Source organism: Mizuhopecten yessoensis, unplaced genomic scaffold (genome assembly GCF_002113885.1).
Source record: "Mizuhopecten yessoensis strain PY_sf001 unplaced genomic scaffold, ASM211388v2 scaffold4105, whole genome shotgun sequence".
Lineage (NCBI taxonomy): Eukaryota > Metazoa > Mollusca > Bivalvia > Pectinida > Pectinidae > Mizuhopecten > Mizuhopecten yessoensis.
The window spans coordinates 660,595-674,528 of NW_018405378.1; the positions used below are offsets into that span (position 1 = coordinate 660,595).

At 38.4% G+C, this 13,934-nt stretch overlaps 1 protein-coding gene across 1 annotated transcript in view; it reads right to left on the bottom strand.

The window, feature by feature from the left end:
• The window catches only part of LOC110448508 (little elongation complex subunit 2-like), a 44,295-nt gene that overhangs the window by 25,352 nt on the left and 5,009 nt on the right, over positions 1-13,934 (bottom strand). The window contains exons 3-8 of the mRNA XM_021494780.1: positions 12,873-13,038; positions 10,194-10,313; positions 7,291-7,419; positions 5,888-6,022; positions 5,262-5,421; positions 313-3,283 (exon numbers count right to left, since the gene is read on the bottom strand). Of these exons, the coding sequence (XP_021350455.1) occupies positions 313-3,283; positions 5,262-5,421; positions 5,888-6,022; positions 7,291-7,419; positions 10,194-10,313; positions 12,873-13,038 (3,681 nt within the window). The remainder of the gene's footprint in view (positions 1-312; positions 3,284-5,261; positions 5,422-5,887; positions 6,023-7,290; positions 7,420-10,193; positions 10,314-12,872; positions 13,039-13,934) is intronic.

Consider the following 13,934-nt stretch of genomic DNA (forward strand, 5'->3'; position numbering starts at 1 on the left):
GGGGGGGGGGGGGGGATTATTCAAGAAATTACAAAAGTAATTAAAAATAGATATTCAGACCAATTGTATTATTTTTCATTATATTTTTCTGTCTTTTTATTTATAATATGGGATATAAATTTGGCTTAGATGAATGCAATAAAGAGGTGTCATAAAGACGTTATTTTTTATCAGCATGTTCAAATGTTATGTTTAAGTGCATTCAAGTGAAATAAAATTGTTATGGTCGGTGATAAAAACCAGGGTACCTGAACAATTTTTTGGCCTAAATTCCTTTAGTTATCTTGAGATATTGATAGACAATTATCTCACCTTGGTTCTTCTAGATGAGTCGATGAGCCTAAAGGTGGAGCTGACAGTATTTTTCTAGGACGCCCTCTTTTCCTTACCACAACAGGCTGTACTTCAGTTTCCTCACTCTTCACATCATGACAGATGTTTGTAATAATGTCAGAGGCCATGACCTTTGAGCATGCTTTTACAGTCCTATCACTGCTCTTGACCTCCAAGCTACAAGAGCTACTACCCGTGGAAAGTCTGGATGACCTTCTTTTGACCTTTGAACCTCGATCTTTGACATCCACATCAGACACATCCATAGAGAAACAGGAATCCGAGTCACTTTCTGGTACAGAACTTTTTGCTTTGCTACTTGTTTGTAAAGTTTGATCACAAGAGATAAATTCCGATTTCACCTCAACAGGTTTGACCTCTGATGATGACCTACTTGTCTCACTCAGTGACGTTGACCTTGTACATCTCTCTATGACATTCCTTGATTCACAATTGGAATTGTTACTTTCATTTCTATCCATCTTTTTAGACATTTTGTCACCTTTCTTCCTCTGTGGTTTATCAATCACTGACGATGAGCTTTTCATTTGTGCCATTATTGTATCAAGTGATTGTCTAGATCGTGTGACCCTTGTCGATCCGCTGCCATCTTTGTTAGTATTTTTTTCATAAAATGAACCCTTTTTTCCCAATGCCTTTCCACAATCGTTGTTGTTTGATTGTGACTTTGATTTGATGACTTGACTCGGTTTCGTAGAATGTCCGTCTGCTTTCTCACTCTCACTGTCCTTAATAGGGGACACATCTATCAGAAGTTTCTCATCATCGTCACTGTCAAGGTCACTGACAACAAGAGCAGTTGTAGACCTGCGAACCTTACTTCGTCGTTGTGGCAGAGGTGGAGAAACAATGACAGTTCCTTTACTGACCGTCTCCTCATTGTTCCCTTGAGTGTGGTCCATGACGATGTTTTCGTTGATGTTGCCTTCTCCCTCCAATGGAATCAGGACACAACTTTTGAAGTCTGGAGAGTGAAACGATTCAGGAGCTAGTTTTTCAACACTCAAAGGGATTATTTTGGGGCCGAGCGTTCCTTCTGATGGACTTGAGGCAGAGTCTGTGATGCACGGACTAGAAGGTGTTTCCGTGGAAACAGGACTGGCTGGGGCATCCATAATTACCTCATGTTCAGTTTTATCAGTAGGGTTTGAGTTTGCATCCATAGCAACACTATTCCCCTGTGTACCTTGAGCTGTAGCACCAGCAGGCAAGTCTATTGGAATAAGAGCATATGGCATTTCCTTCAATCCCTGGCGGCCATTAGTCCTAACACACATTTTATCACTCAGATGACTATCTCCTGTTTCTACTTTAACATTATTTTCTAATGTTTCCATAGAAACATCACTTTCTGTTGGTTTTTCCCAGGGAACATGACATTCTGGCTGGGTTTCCATAGTAACATGACTTTCTGTAGGTGTTTCTATGGCAACATGACTTTCTGTAGGTGTTTCTATGGCAGCATGACTTTCTGTATGCGTTTCCATAGTAACATGACATTCTGGCTGCGTTTCCATTGTAACATGACTTTCTGTAGGTGTTTCTATGGCAGCATGACTTTCTGTATGTGTTTCCATAGTAACATGACTTTCTGTAGGTGTTTCTATGGCAACATGACTTTCTGTAAGTGTTTCTTTGGCAGCATGACTTTCTGTATGTGTTTCCATAGTAACATGACTTTCTGTTGGTGTTTTTATGGCAACACAACTTTCTGTAGGTGTTTCTATGGCAGCATGACTTTCTGTTGGTGTTTTTATGGCAACACAACTTTCTGTTGGTGTTTCCATAGCAACACAACTTTCTGTTGGTGTTTCCATAGCAACATGACTTTCTGTTGGCATTTCCATAGCAACATGACTTACTGTTGGGGTTTCCATGATAACATCACCTTCTGTTGATTTTTCCACAGTAACATTAGATTCTGGTTGTGTTTCCATGGTAACATCACCTTCTTCTGGTGTTTCTATGGTAACATTTGAATTTGTTTGTGTTTTGATAGTAACATTATTGTCTGTTGGTGTATCCATAGATACATGACTTTCTGTTGGTGTTTCCATAGAAACATGATGTGTATGTAGTTTTCCCATATCAACAGTATGTAGTTTTCCTATATCAACATGATCACCTGTTTCCCTACCAACAGAGCTGAGTGGAGTATCTGTATTAGAACTTATACAATCAGAACCAGCTGATGTGGATCCCGTAACCACGGTAGTGGAAGTGGATAGTGTCTGTGAAACTGGTGAGGATGGCGTCTGTTTAACATCTGAACTAACAGTTGATGATGGCGCTGTCGCTTTAGACAATGTCGCAGAAGTTTCAATGACAATGTTGTTTTCAGAAATTTGTCCAATCTCCTTGTTTTTCACTTTAGAACTGGACATTTTCTTTGTAGATTTCTCCCTGGAAATATTGAGTCCGAACGTTTCAATATCCTCTACAGTTTCATCACTAAATATGTTGAAAGAATCTCGTTTCACTTTCCTAGACGACGGATTAGCTTTCCCTATTTTATCTATTTTAGCTGAATTTCCACTTGCTCCAAATGTTTTATTCTCACTGCCTAGAGTATTACTCGTCTCACTTTTCTTTTTGGTTTTAAAAGATTCAAAGCTTGAAGTTCCGAAAGTTTCCACTTCTTCCATGGAAGCTTTGCCAATATCAAAGATGTCTCCCAGCTGTGAGACAGGAGCTTGTTTGTCTGTCGATTCTTTTCCCTCCCCTTTTGATCTTTTATCCTCTGTTTTTTTCGACGCTGCATCCACACCAGAGCTCTGATCCAAACTCTGGTCCTTTGAGTTATGGCGACAGAAAATGTTGCGAAGTAGTAACTTGTAAAACTTCGTATTCTTGGCTCGCTCCATAACATTAGTAGATGCGAAGGCTTTGTCGATATACACTATTCTGTGTCGCACCTTCTTGTCACCCTCTGAAATATAATATTCAAGCATGATGCTTCAGGAGTTAAACCAGAATCTTGTGTCATGGACTCATCTTTTTTGTTTATGACTTAAAAAACAAGCATTCTGTGGGTATTGATGAATCAATACATGTCCCCTACCGGCCCCTCAAACATTAACGTTCAGATTTTGGCCAAGATAGTTACGTTGAAAACATGTCAAAAATTCTAAATAAATAAACTTATTTTTCCACTGTCATTAAATAACATTAATGCTAGACGCCTAAAGAACCTCTGTACATAAAATCAGCATCCTAACAATATTATAAAGTGAACGGTGAGCCATTACAAAACTTTAACCCAAACTTTAACCTGCAGATGTTGGCCAAGCTAGTTAAGTCCAAAGCATGTCAAAATTAAAAAAACAAAACCCCCCAAAAAATCCACTCGAACTAAACAACATTAATACTAGATCACTAAAGAACCTCTGTACATAAAATCAGCATCCTAACACTATTATTAAGTGAATGGTGAGTCATTACAAAACTTTAACCCAAACTTGAACCTGCAGTTTTTGGCCAAGATAGTTAAGTGAAAAACATGTCAAAAATTGAAAAGATATATCCATTTTCAATTCACAGTATTAATGCTAGACCCCTACAGAACCTTTATGCAAATAATCAACATCCTAACATCATTATTAAGTGTATGGTAACCCATTACAAAACTTTAACCAAAACATTAACCAAAGGTAACGGACGGATGGACCGACGGACGCAGACAAAACCTATAGTCCCCCCGGGTTCACCGATAGGGGACTAATAAGACCATGCCTAAATATGAAAAGAATCAGAATCATAACACCATTATTATTAAGTAAATGGTGAATCAGAAAACTTTAACCAAAACCTTAAACTCCAGATTTTGGCCACAAAACATGTGAAAAATTCGCTAAACAACATTAATGCTAGACCCCTAAAGAACCTCTGTCCATAAAATCAGCATCCTAACACTATTATAAAGTGAACAGTAAGCCATTACAAAACTTTAACCCAAACCTTAACCTGAAGATTTTGGCCAGGATAGTTAAGTCCAAAACATGTCAAAAATTCAAAAAAACTAAAATTATTTTCCACTTTCACTAAACAACATTAATGCTAGACCCCTACAGAACCTTTATGCAAAGAATCAGCATCCTAACATCATGATTAAGCGAACGGTAAGCCATTACAAAACCTTAACCAAAGGTATAACGGATGGACGACGGACGGACACAGACAAAACCTATAGTCCCCCCGGTTGCACCGGTAGTGGACTAATAAATACTTGAAAAAAATCAAGCATATGAAAGGTTAGTTAACTGAACATCAACATTTTAATTTTGGCCTTTTTTTCCATCTCCATAAATTTTTTTATAATCTTTTTGCATGATTTTGTTTAATGAGCTCAAAGCAAGAATTGGTATATATATATATATATATTGTTTCTAAAAATAACAAGCATTTTATTGTTGTACTAGAGCCTTATTAACCAAAGCTTAAATGTGACTGGATTTTGAAACATATAGGTTACTGGCCAGGGACTGTTCTTAACAGAGAGAGTTATATATCTCCCTAAACACTCTGGCTGAACGATGGAACAAGATTTATGGTGAATGAATTGACAGATTGCAAAATAAGGAAGAAACTGTCGAGCCCCAGCCAAAAAAAAGTCTGAGTCCTCAAAATCAGAACAACAGAAGGTACTGGGTACACGAAATTTAATTTCAGATATCAACAGATCTGTATTAAAAAACAAACGTCAAATCAAATATTAAGGAATAATACAGATCATCAACTAGGCCCCACTCTATACATTTAAATGTAAATTGTACGTCTGTGATTTACCTGATTTACTTTTGTATTCTGAACAGAAATTTTCATGTTTGGTCTAGACAAGTTTCCTTAAATAAACTCTCAATATGCAGATATGAATATAAATTTTATCATTAAAAGGGGAGATAACCCACCTATAACATCATACTCCTTAACGGAAAAGGGCAGTTCCCAGCCCCTACTGTAATCAGGAGCGTGGTTATCTACCAGACACATCAGGGCCCCCGGAGATATCACTATGTGAGCCCGGTGTTGGACCGCCATAACCTCAGCATTCTCATCCATACTGCATGCCTGTAACATCAAATTTGTTCATTTTTCAATTTTCAGGCCTTTTATACAAACATATTTAGAGCTTTCTCAATGTTTAAATTAAACTTTTGTTTCATTTCAGATTTAATTCTGCTATCTGAATTTCCTGGAGCTTCAGTAATTGGTAAAAAAACTAAAGTAAAATCATTTCTTTTTTGTAATGAATCAATTACAAATTCAAGAACTATATTATCAAAACTATTATTCAAACACCCAAATAAAGCTGACAACACTCCTGTCCCCTACCATAACACAATATGTGATAACCTCCATTTGCATGGATCAATAGAACCCCCTCATTCCATTATATTGTTTTAAGACATATTTTGGTTAATTACATTAATGCGAACATGTGCTACTGCTACACAAAACACTATAAGGTATAAACGACCAGGAATTGACCAATCGGATCATTCTGAAAACCAATAGTTAAAACAACAACAATGACCTCGTGGTTCCAGTTGGCCTCCTTTCCTTTGCTAGACCTAATGGGATTTTCCTGCCTGACAGCTGCAGTATCTATGGTAAGTTGATGTCCTCCATCGTATGTGACTGTGGGAATGATCATTTTCGGTACAGAACCCTGCAAACAATATCAGATCAGGATGTTAATATTTCAAAGAAATTTATGCTACGGTTTATTCTAACCATAGTAAATATACTTACCGTAAGTAAATATTCCTTTCAATCCATCTGTTTTTAATCCAAAGAGTATTTTTAAGTTATTTTGATAAAACACTTATAAATTAGTGCCATCAAGATCACCGAAAGACAGAAATACCCTTGTGAATGCAATATTTTTACCTGGAAATTTTGCATGAAATTGAATCCCCGTGAAGTAGTTCTGATCGTCCCGAATTATTAGCCGCATGAATTTAAACATTTACAATAATCTTCTGCATAACATGAAATGTTTGTTGTGTATAAATATCCATGGTTTTTGAGCTATTGCACCACGAAAATAAATACAACAAATTGGAATGATACATGTGTCAACTGTTTGTTAATAGACGATATCCACGAAACTTTGTACCACGAAACGATCTGAATGGCTTGACACCACGAAGGAAAGTCCCCACGGACATTTCCTGTGATACAGTACGTAGAACAGTTATCTGCCTGGTAATTGGTCAGTATTTCAAAACACAAATCCAGTCAAAACTTAACTGGATGCCTTTGATCGTTGTGACATATTCTGAGGCTAAAAAGAGGATTGGACCCCTGTGACCTTGAAAGTGTGTCAAAGTCTTTCAATGGGATACATTTTAGCATCTCCTCCCAGCATGCTAGTGGCCAGATATTCAGCATTTCAGGCATGGCTTTTGGGGTTAATTGACCCATAGAAATAGTGATACTGCTGCATGGGTGGCATGAGAAGAACTGATGGGCATGTGCAGATTTTCTGTTTATTCAACTGGCTTCCTTTCCTTTAAGAATTGGTACTTAAACACTAAGCCATTTCGGTTTTAGGGAAAATTAATCCATAGGTCATTTAGGTCATTTGGAGGTAAGTATAACAAGATGACATAAGTAAAAGTAGTCTTTTAAATGCTTAAATTCACCAATTTCTCCGTATTGTCACTGCCCTTAAGGGGTCACCTTTCCCTGAAATAAAATTTTATTCTCTAGTCCCAAGGATGCAACATACAAAATATGGTTGAAATCTGATCAAATTATTCAGAGGAAGAACGGTTTAAATTTCAAACGTTGATGGACGACTGACAGACTGACAAAAGACAGTGCACCATGGTCCTTCATATACAGGTGAGCTAACAAATTTGAACTCTATGAAATTGAAATGTGTCACAACCGTTTTGAAAACTTGAACTATGGTACAGATTATATACATACCAGCTGGAGGAGAGGTTTGATGTAAGTCAGGGGGGAAACTTGTCCAGCGCCCTTTAGGGAGAAGCTGCTCACAATGTTGTAATGACTAGGGTACATCTCCACTTCCCGACGTCGAGCCGTTAGTCGGGCCTGAAAATAAGAACAGGTTTCAGAAAATTATAAAGATAAATAAAGATCAGGCTCTCAGATAACTTCATTCTAAAGACTAGGTCCCTGTGTTACCTGTGAACTTCATTCTATTGACTATGCCACTGTGTGACCCGTCAACTTCATTCTAAAGACTAGGTCCCTGTGTTACCTGTAAAAACTTCATTCTAAATACTAGGTCCCTGTGTTACCTGAAAAAACTTCATTCTGAAGACTAGGTCCCTGTGATACCTGTAAAAACTTCATTCTGAAGACTAGGTCCTTGCGTTACCTGTAAAAACTTCATTCTAAAGTATAGGTCCCGGTGTTACCTGTAAAAACTTCATTCTGAGTCCCTGTGATACCTGTAAAAACTTCATTCTGAAGACTAGGTCCCTGTGTTACCTGTAAAAACTTCATTCTAAAGTATAGGTCCCGGTGTTACCTGTAAACACTTCATTCTAAAGTATAGGTCCCTGTGATACCTGTAAAAACTTCATTCTGAAGACTAGGTCCCGGTGTTACCTGTAAAAACTTCATTCTAAAGACTAGGTCCCTGTGTTACCTGTAAAAACTTCATTCTGAAGACTAGGTCCTTGTGTTACCTGTAAAAACTTCATTCTAAAGTATAGGTCCAGGTGTTACCTGTAAAAACTTCATTCTAAAGTATAGGTCCCGGTGTTACCTGTAAAAACTTCATTCTAAAGACTAGGTCCCTGTGATACCTGTAAAAACTTCATTCTGAAGACTAGGTCCCTGTGTTACCTGTAAAAACTTCATTCTGAAGACTAGGTCCTTGCGTTACCTGTAAAAACTTCATTCTAAAAACTAGGTCCCTGTGTTACCAGTTAACTTCATTCTAAAGACTAGGTCCCTGTGTGACCCGTCAACTTCATTCTAAAGACTAGGTCCCTGTGTTACCTGTAAACTTCATTCTAAAGACTAGGTCCCTGAGTGACCCGTCAACTTCATTCTGAAGACTAGGTCCCTGTATTAACTGTAAAAACTTCATTCTAAAGACTAGGTCCCTGTGTTAACTGTAAAAACTTCATTCTGAAGACTAGGTCCATGTGTTACCTGTAAAAACTTCATTCTGAAGACTAGGTCCCGGTGTTACCTGTAAAAACTTCATTCTGAGGACTAGGTCCCTGTGTTACCTGTAAAAACTTCATTCTAAAGTATAGGTCCCGGTGTTACCTGTAAAAACTTCATTCTAAAGACTAGGTCCCTGTATTAACTGTAAAAACTTCATTCTGAAGACTAGGTCCCTGTGTTACCTGTAAAAACGTCATTCTGAAGACTAGGTCCCTGTGTTACCTGTAAAAACGTCATTCTAAAGACTAGGTCCCTGTGTTACCTGTAAAAACTTCATTCTAAAGTATAGGTCCCGGTGTTACCTGTAAAAACTTCATTCTAAAGTATAGGTCCAGGTGTTACCTGTAAAAACTTCATTCTAAAGACTAGGTCCCTGTGATACCTGTAAAAACTTCATTCTGAAGACTAGGTCCCTGTGTTACCTGTAAAAACTTAATTCTGAAGACTAGGGCCCGGTGTTACCTGTAAAAACTTAATTCTGAAGACTAGGGCCCGGTGTTACCTGTAAAAACTTAATTCTGAAGACTAGGTCCCTGTGTTACCTGTAAAAACTTAATTCTGTAGACTAGGTCCCTGTGTTACCTGTAAAAACTTCATTCAGAAGACTAGGTCCATGTGTTACCTGTAAAAACTTTATTCTGAAGACTAGGTCCCTGTGTTTCCTGTAAAAACTTAATTCTGAAGACTAGGTCCTTGTGTTACCTGTAAAAACTTCATTCTAAAGACTAGGTCCCTGTGTTACCAGTTAACTTCATTCTAAAGACTAGGTCCCTGTGTGACCCGTTAACTTCATTCTAAAGACTAGGTCCCTGTGTTACCTGTAAAACCTTCATTCTGAAGACTAGGTCCATGTGTTACCTGTAAAAACTTTATTCTGAAGACTAGGTCCCTGTGTTACCTGTAAAAACTTCATTCTGAAGACTAGGTCCATGTGTTACCTGTAAAAACTTCATTCTGAAGACTAGGTCCCTGTGTTACCTGTAAAAACTTCATTCTGAAGACTAGGTCCCGGTGTTACCTGTAAAAACTTCATTCTAAAGACTAGGTCCATGTGTTACCTGTAAAAACTTCATTCTGAAGACTAGGTCACTGTGTTACCTGTGAACTTCATTCTATTGACTAGGCTACTGTGTTACCTGTAAACTTCATTCTAAAGACTAGGTCCCTGTATTACCAGTTAACTTCATTCTAAAGACTAGGTCTCTGTGCTACCTGTGAACTTTATTCTAATGACTAGGCCACTGTGTTACCTGTAAACTTCATTCTAAAGACTAGGTCCCTGTGCTACCTGTAAAAACTTCATTCTGAAGACTAGGTCCTTGTGCTACCTGTAAAAACTTCATTCTGAAGACTAGGTCCCGGTGTTACCTTCAATTTCAAGACTTATTAATTTTTGTTAACTTCATTCTGAAGACTAGGCCCCTGTGGTACCTGTTAACTTCATTCCAAAGACTAGGCCCCTGTGTTACCTTTAATTTCAAGACTAATCTCCTGTCAACTTCATTCTTAAGACTAGGCCCCTCTGGGAAATCTTCACAATAATTAATTATATAATTATGGTGATCTGCACCATGTTGTATTTCTATTTCTTTTGTTAAATTGAAAGTATATATATAAAGTGTAGAGTTTGTGATCCGAGCTAAGACATGACTGAGACCCTTTGTATGGGTCGTGTCCCGTACCTCCATGTACTTCCTAGCTGAAGCGTCCATGTAGTGATATTCAACCTGTAGAGCTGTGGCCAGTGACAGGGAGTATTGGTGGTATTCTTCCTGTTCCTTCTTCACCACGGCCTGCAGCACCTACAGAGAACAAAAACATACCATATAGCAGGACAGTTCCGCGGGGATGTTACTTTAGCCTGCAGCACCTACAGAGAACAAAAACATACCATACACCATATAGCAGGACAGTTCCGAGGGGATGTTACTTTAGCCTGCAGCACCTACAGAGAACAAAAACATACCATATACCATATAGCAGGACAGTTCTGTGGGGATGTTACTTTAGCCTGCAGCACCTACAGAGAACAAAAACATACCATATACCATATAGCAGGACAGTTCCGAGGGGATGTTACTTTTGTGATTTCACGGAGCAATAACTTAATCGCAGAATAATATGACAAGTGTAACAAGAGGCCCAGAGGGCCTGTATCGCTCACCTGGATATCTAAGTAATCATGGCAAAATATTCTCCAAATGAGATCCAACGGAATATGCCAGATCTCAAGGCCAATCCTTGTAGCATATCTGTATTTGATTTTTTATGCCCAGCAATTTTATGTAAGGTTATGGGGTGGGGATCTCAACTGTTTCCAAACTGTGACTCAGAAACTAGGTTCCTAGGGTTGTGGCAAGACCCCAGGATCAATTCTAATATCATGACTGCATTTGTCTCTTTTTGCTCAGCATTTGTATATTAAGTTTTGCGGTGGGGATCTCAACCGTTTCAAAGTTATGACCCAGGGGTTATGTCTGCAAGGGTGGGGCAAACCCTTGGGTCAATTCTAATATCATGACTGCATTCGTCTCTTTATGCCCAACAATTGTATATTTAGTTTTGGGGTGGGGATCTTAACCGTTTCAAAGTTATGACCCAGGGGTTAAGTCTCCAAGGGTGGGGCCAGACCCTAGGGCCATCCTGGAAGCAAATGTGCATTCCTCTNAGCCCCACCATTTGTACAATTTTGAATCCCCACCACCTAGGGATGCTTCCAGTCAAATATGGTTGATATCTATCTCTTAGTTCCAGAGAAGAAGTCGCTTAAAGCAATATAGCTAAATAACCCTTTTTGGCCCCGCCCCTCAGCCCCCACGGGGATCAGCCCCACCATTTGTACAATTTTGAATCTGTGCCTCCCATGAATGCTTTTGATTAAATATGATTGATATCCAGTGCATACTTCTACAGAAGAAGTCGTTTGTAGTAATATAGTCAAAATGCCCCCTTTTGGCCCCGCCCCTCAGCCCCCTGGGGGGTCAGCCCAACCATTTGTACAATTTTGAATCCACACCACCTAGGGATGCTTCCATTTAAATATGGTTGATATCCATCTCTTAGTTCCAGAGAAGATGTCGCTTAAAGCAATGTAGCCAAATTGCCCCCTTATTGCCCCGCCCCTCAGCCCCCTGGGGGGTCAGCCCCATCATTTGTACAATTTTGAATCCCCACAACCTAGGGATGCTTCCAGTCAAATTTAGTTAAATTCCAATAAGTGGTTAAGAAGAAGAAGTCGTTTAAAGAAATTGTTGATGGACGGACGACGGACGGATGGACGCCACGGTATGGCATAAGCTCACCTAATTTAAGCCTGCATAAATAACCAGTCATACGGTAATGCTATTTTTAATTAGGGGGGGAATGATGTGTTCTTTTCCCAAAAATGCTCTTGAAGAAGTTGATGAAAATCCCTTCATTTATAAAAAAAAAAGGAGAAAGATTTCCAATTTTCCTCTATTTACCCTACTGAGCCTCACATGCACCTTTTTATATAAATTAAACATATTGAATTTTCCCCCCATAAGCATGCTTCAGACCGCATTTGGTTTAAATCCCTCCAGGTCAGGTGAGCTAAAAACGCAAAAAAAACCTTAGCTAGTAGCATGTATCACCATTAAGTGGCTGTGAAAATCACTCCAAATATGAATTATTTTAAAACAAATACACCTTAATGAGACCAGGTATAACTCAACATGTCAGTCAACTGAGGAATATAATGGTTACAGTCTGTCGTTTATTCCACCAATACTCAGCGAATTCTTAGATGTTAACATCCTCGGCCTTTCCATTCTTGGTCCTCTAGCCAAACTAAGAATATTTTGAATTTCAAATGCAGACCAATTTAAACAAAATGGATATTGAATTATTTTATCGCTTTATAATTATTATTGTAGAAAGTAGTCGGGACATAACAGCATTTACATATAGATGGACAGACAGTAAAACAGACATATAATCTGATTCTTGTATTACCCACTTCCACCTAATATAAATGTAATAGGTAGAACAATGCAGGGCCAGACTAGCGTTCCAACCCAGGACCATCCAAACTCTAGATGGACGCTCTACCAATTAAGCTTCCCATTGACCCAGTCCAGTTCCGCTACATTCATCCCTCCTTGTTTGAAGTCTTTGCCCCAGATGACACAACTTATTCACAACCCAGATTCAGGTATCTGAACAAGGGTTAAGAATACAGGCACCAAATCTAGTTGGAACAAATAAAAAGACAGAAACCCGGGACCCTCCGAACTCTAGACGGACGCTCTACCAACTGAGCTACCTGTTCGCCGATGATTGACCTAGTTCAGTTCTGCTACATAAACATGGCCACTTCGTTACACTGTGAAGTACATTACCTTAAGTTTGTTGAGTTCTGTGATCTCCTCCTCTGTTGGGTCGGCTGGAGAATGACCACCATATTTACTGTACAATGTCAGGTACAGTTTCTGATCTTCGTGACACAAAGAGGACTTTCTGGGTGGGGGTAGTCTCCCCTTGGTAATGTGTAAGGCAAGCTTGAGTCTACAAAATAACGATCACAGGACATGCGGTAGATATACTCAATTTCAAATTGTAAAGAGGAAAATTCATGGAAATAAATGTTTAGAGGTATCAAACTTTGAAAGCCTATAAAATAAGTAAAGGTTGTTTGTGTTTAAAAAAGTACATTCTACGTACATGTATATCTCTTGTACTATTCCTTCTCAACTTGAATTTAAAAAAAATAAATAAAAAAACCCACTGCAAGATAGGTCATGTGAATTTTAACATAAAACGTAAGTAGGCCCTATAAACTTCTTTCTTACGCCTAGGTCCTCTTTTACTTATTAGACCAACATTTACCTTAATTCTTTATGCCCCCCTGTAAGACATTCAATCTAAAGACTAAGCTCTCTGTGTTAACTTCATTCTAAGGCCCAAAACAAATATGCATGCTTCAGCTATCCCCCGACCTTTCCTAGTTTTTACTTCTGACCCTTACAATTTTATCTCATTCAAACGCACTCCATGGGATGACTTTTCCACCAGGTGCAAACAAATTGATGGATGAACAAACAAGGCAACTATATGTATACCCTCTCTACTTCACAAGCAGGTGTCAAAACCCAATTTAAATCCCATATTATTATTTAAAAGACCTAAAACTATGTTTGATATTTTTTATAATATGGTAAATGAACCCGCCTCAAAAATAAAAAATAAACAAGAGGCCCAATGGGCCTGCATCGCTCACCTGGTATAAAACTCACACTTGTAACCTTAAAAGTGATCTAAAATAAAGCTACAGGCAAAATATCAGTATTTATGATTAAAATTCATTTAAAAGACCCTGTTAATTTTTTTTAAAACATTTCACCACTGTGATTGAAAGTCGAACAAAGTCATTATGTTGAACACATTGTATAGCCTTTCATCTC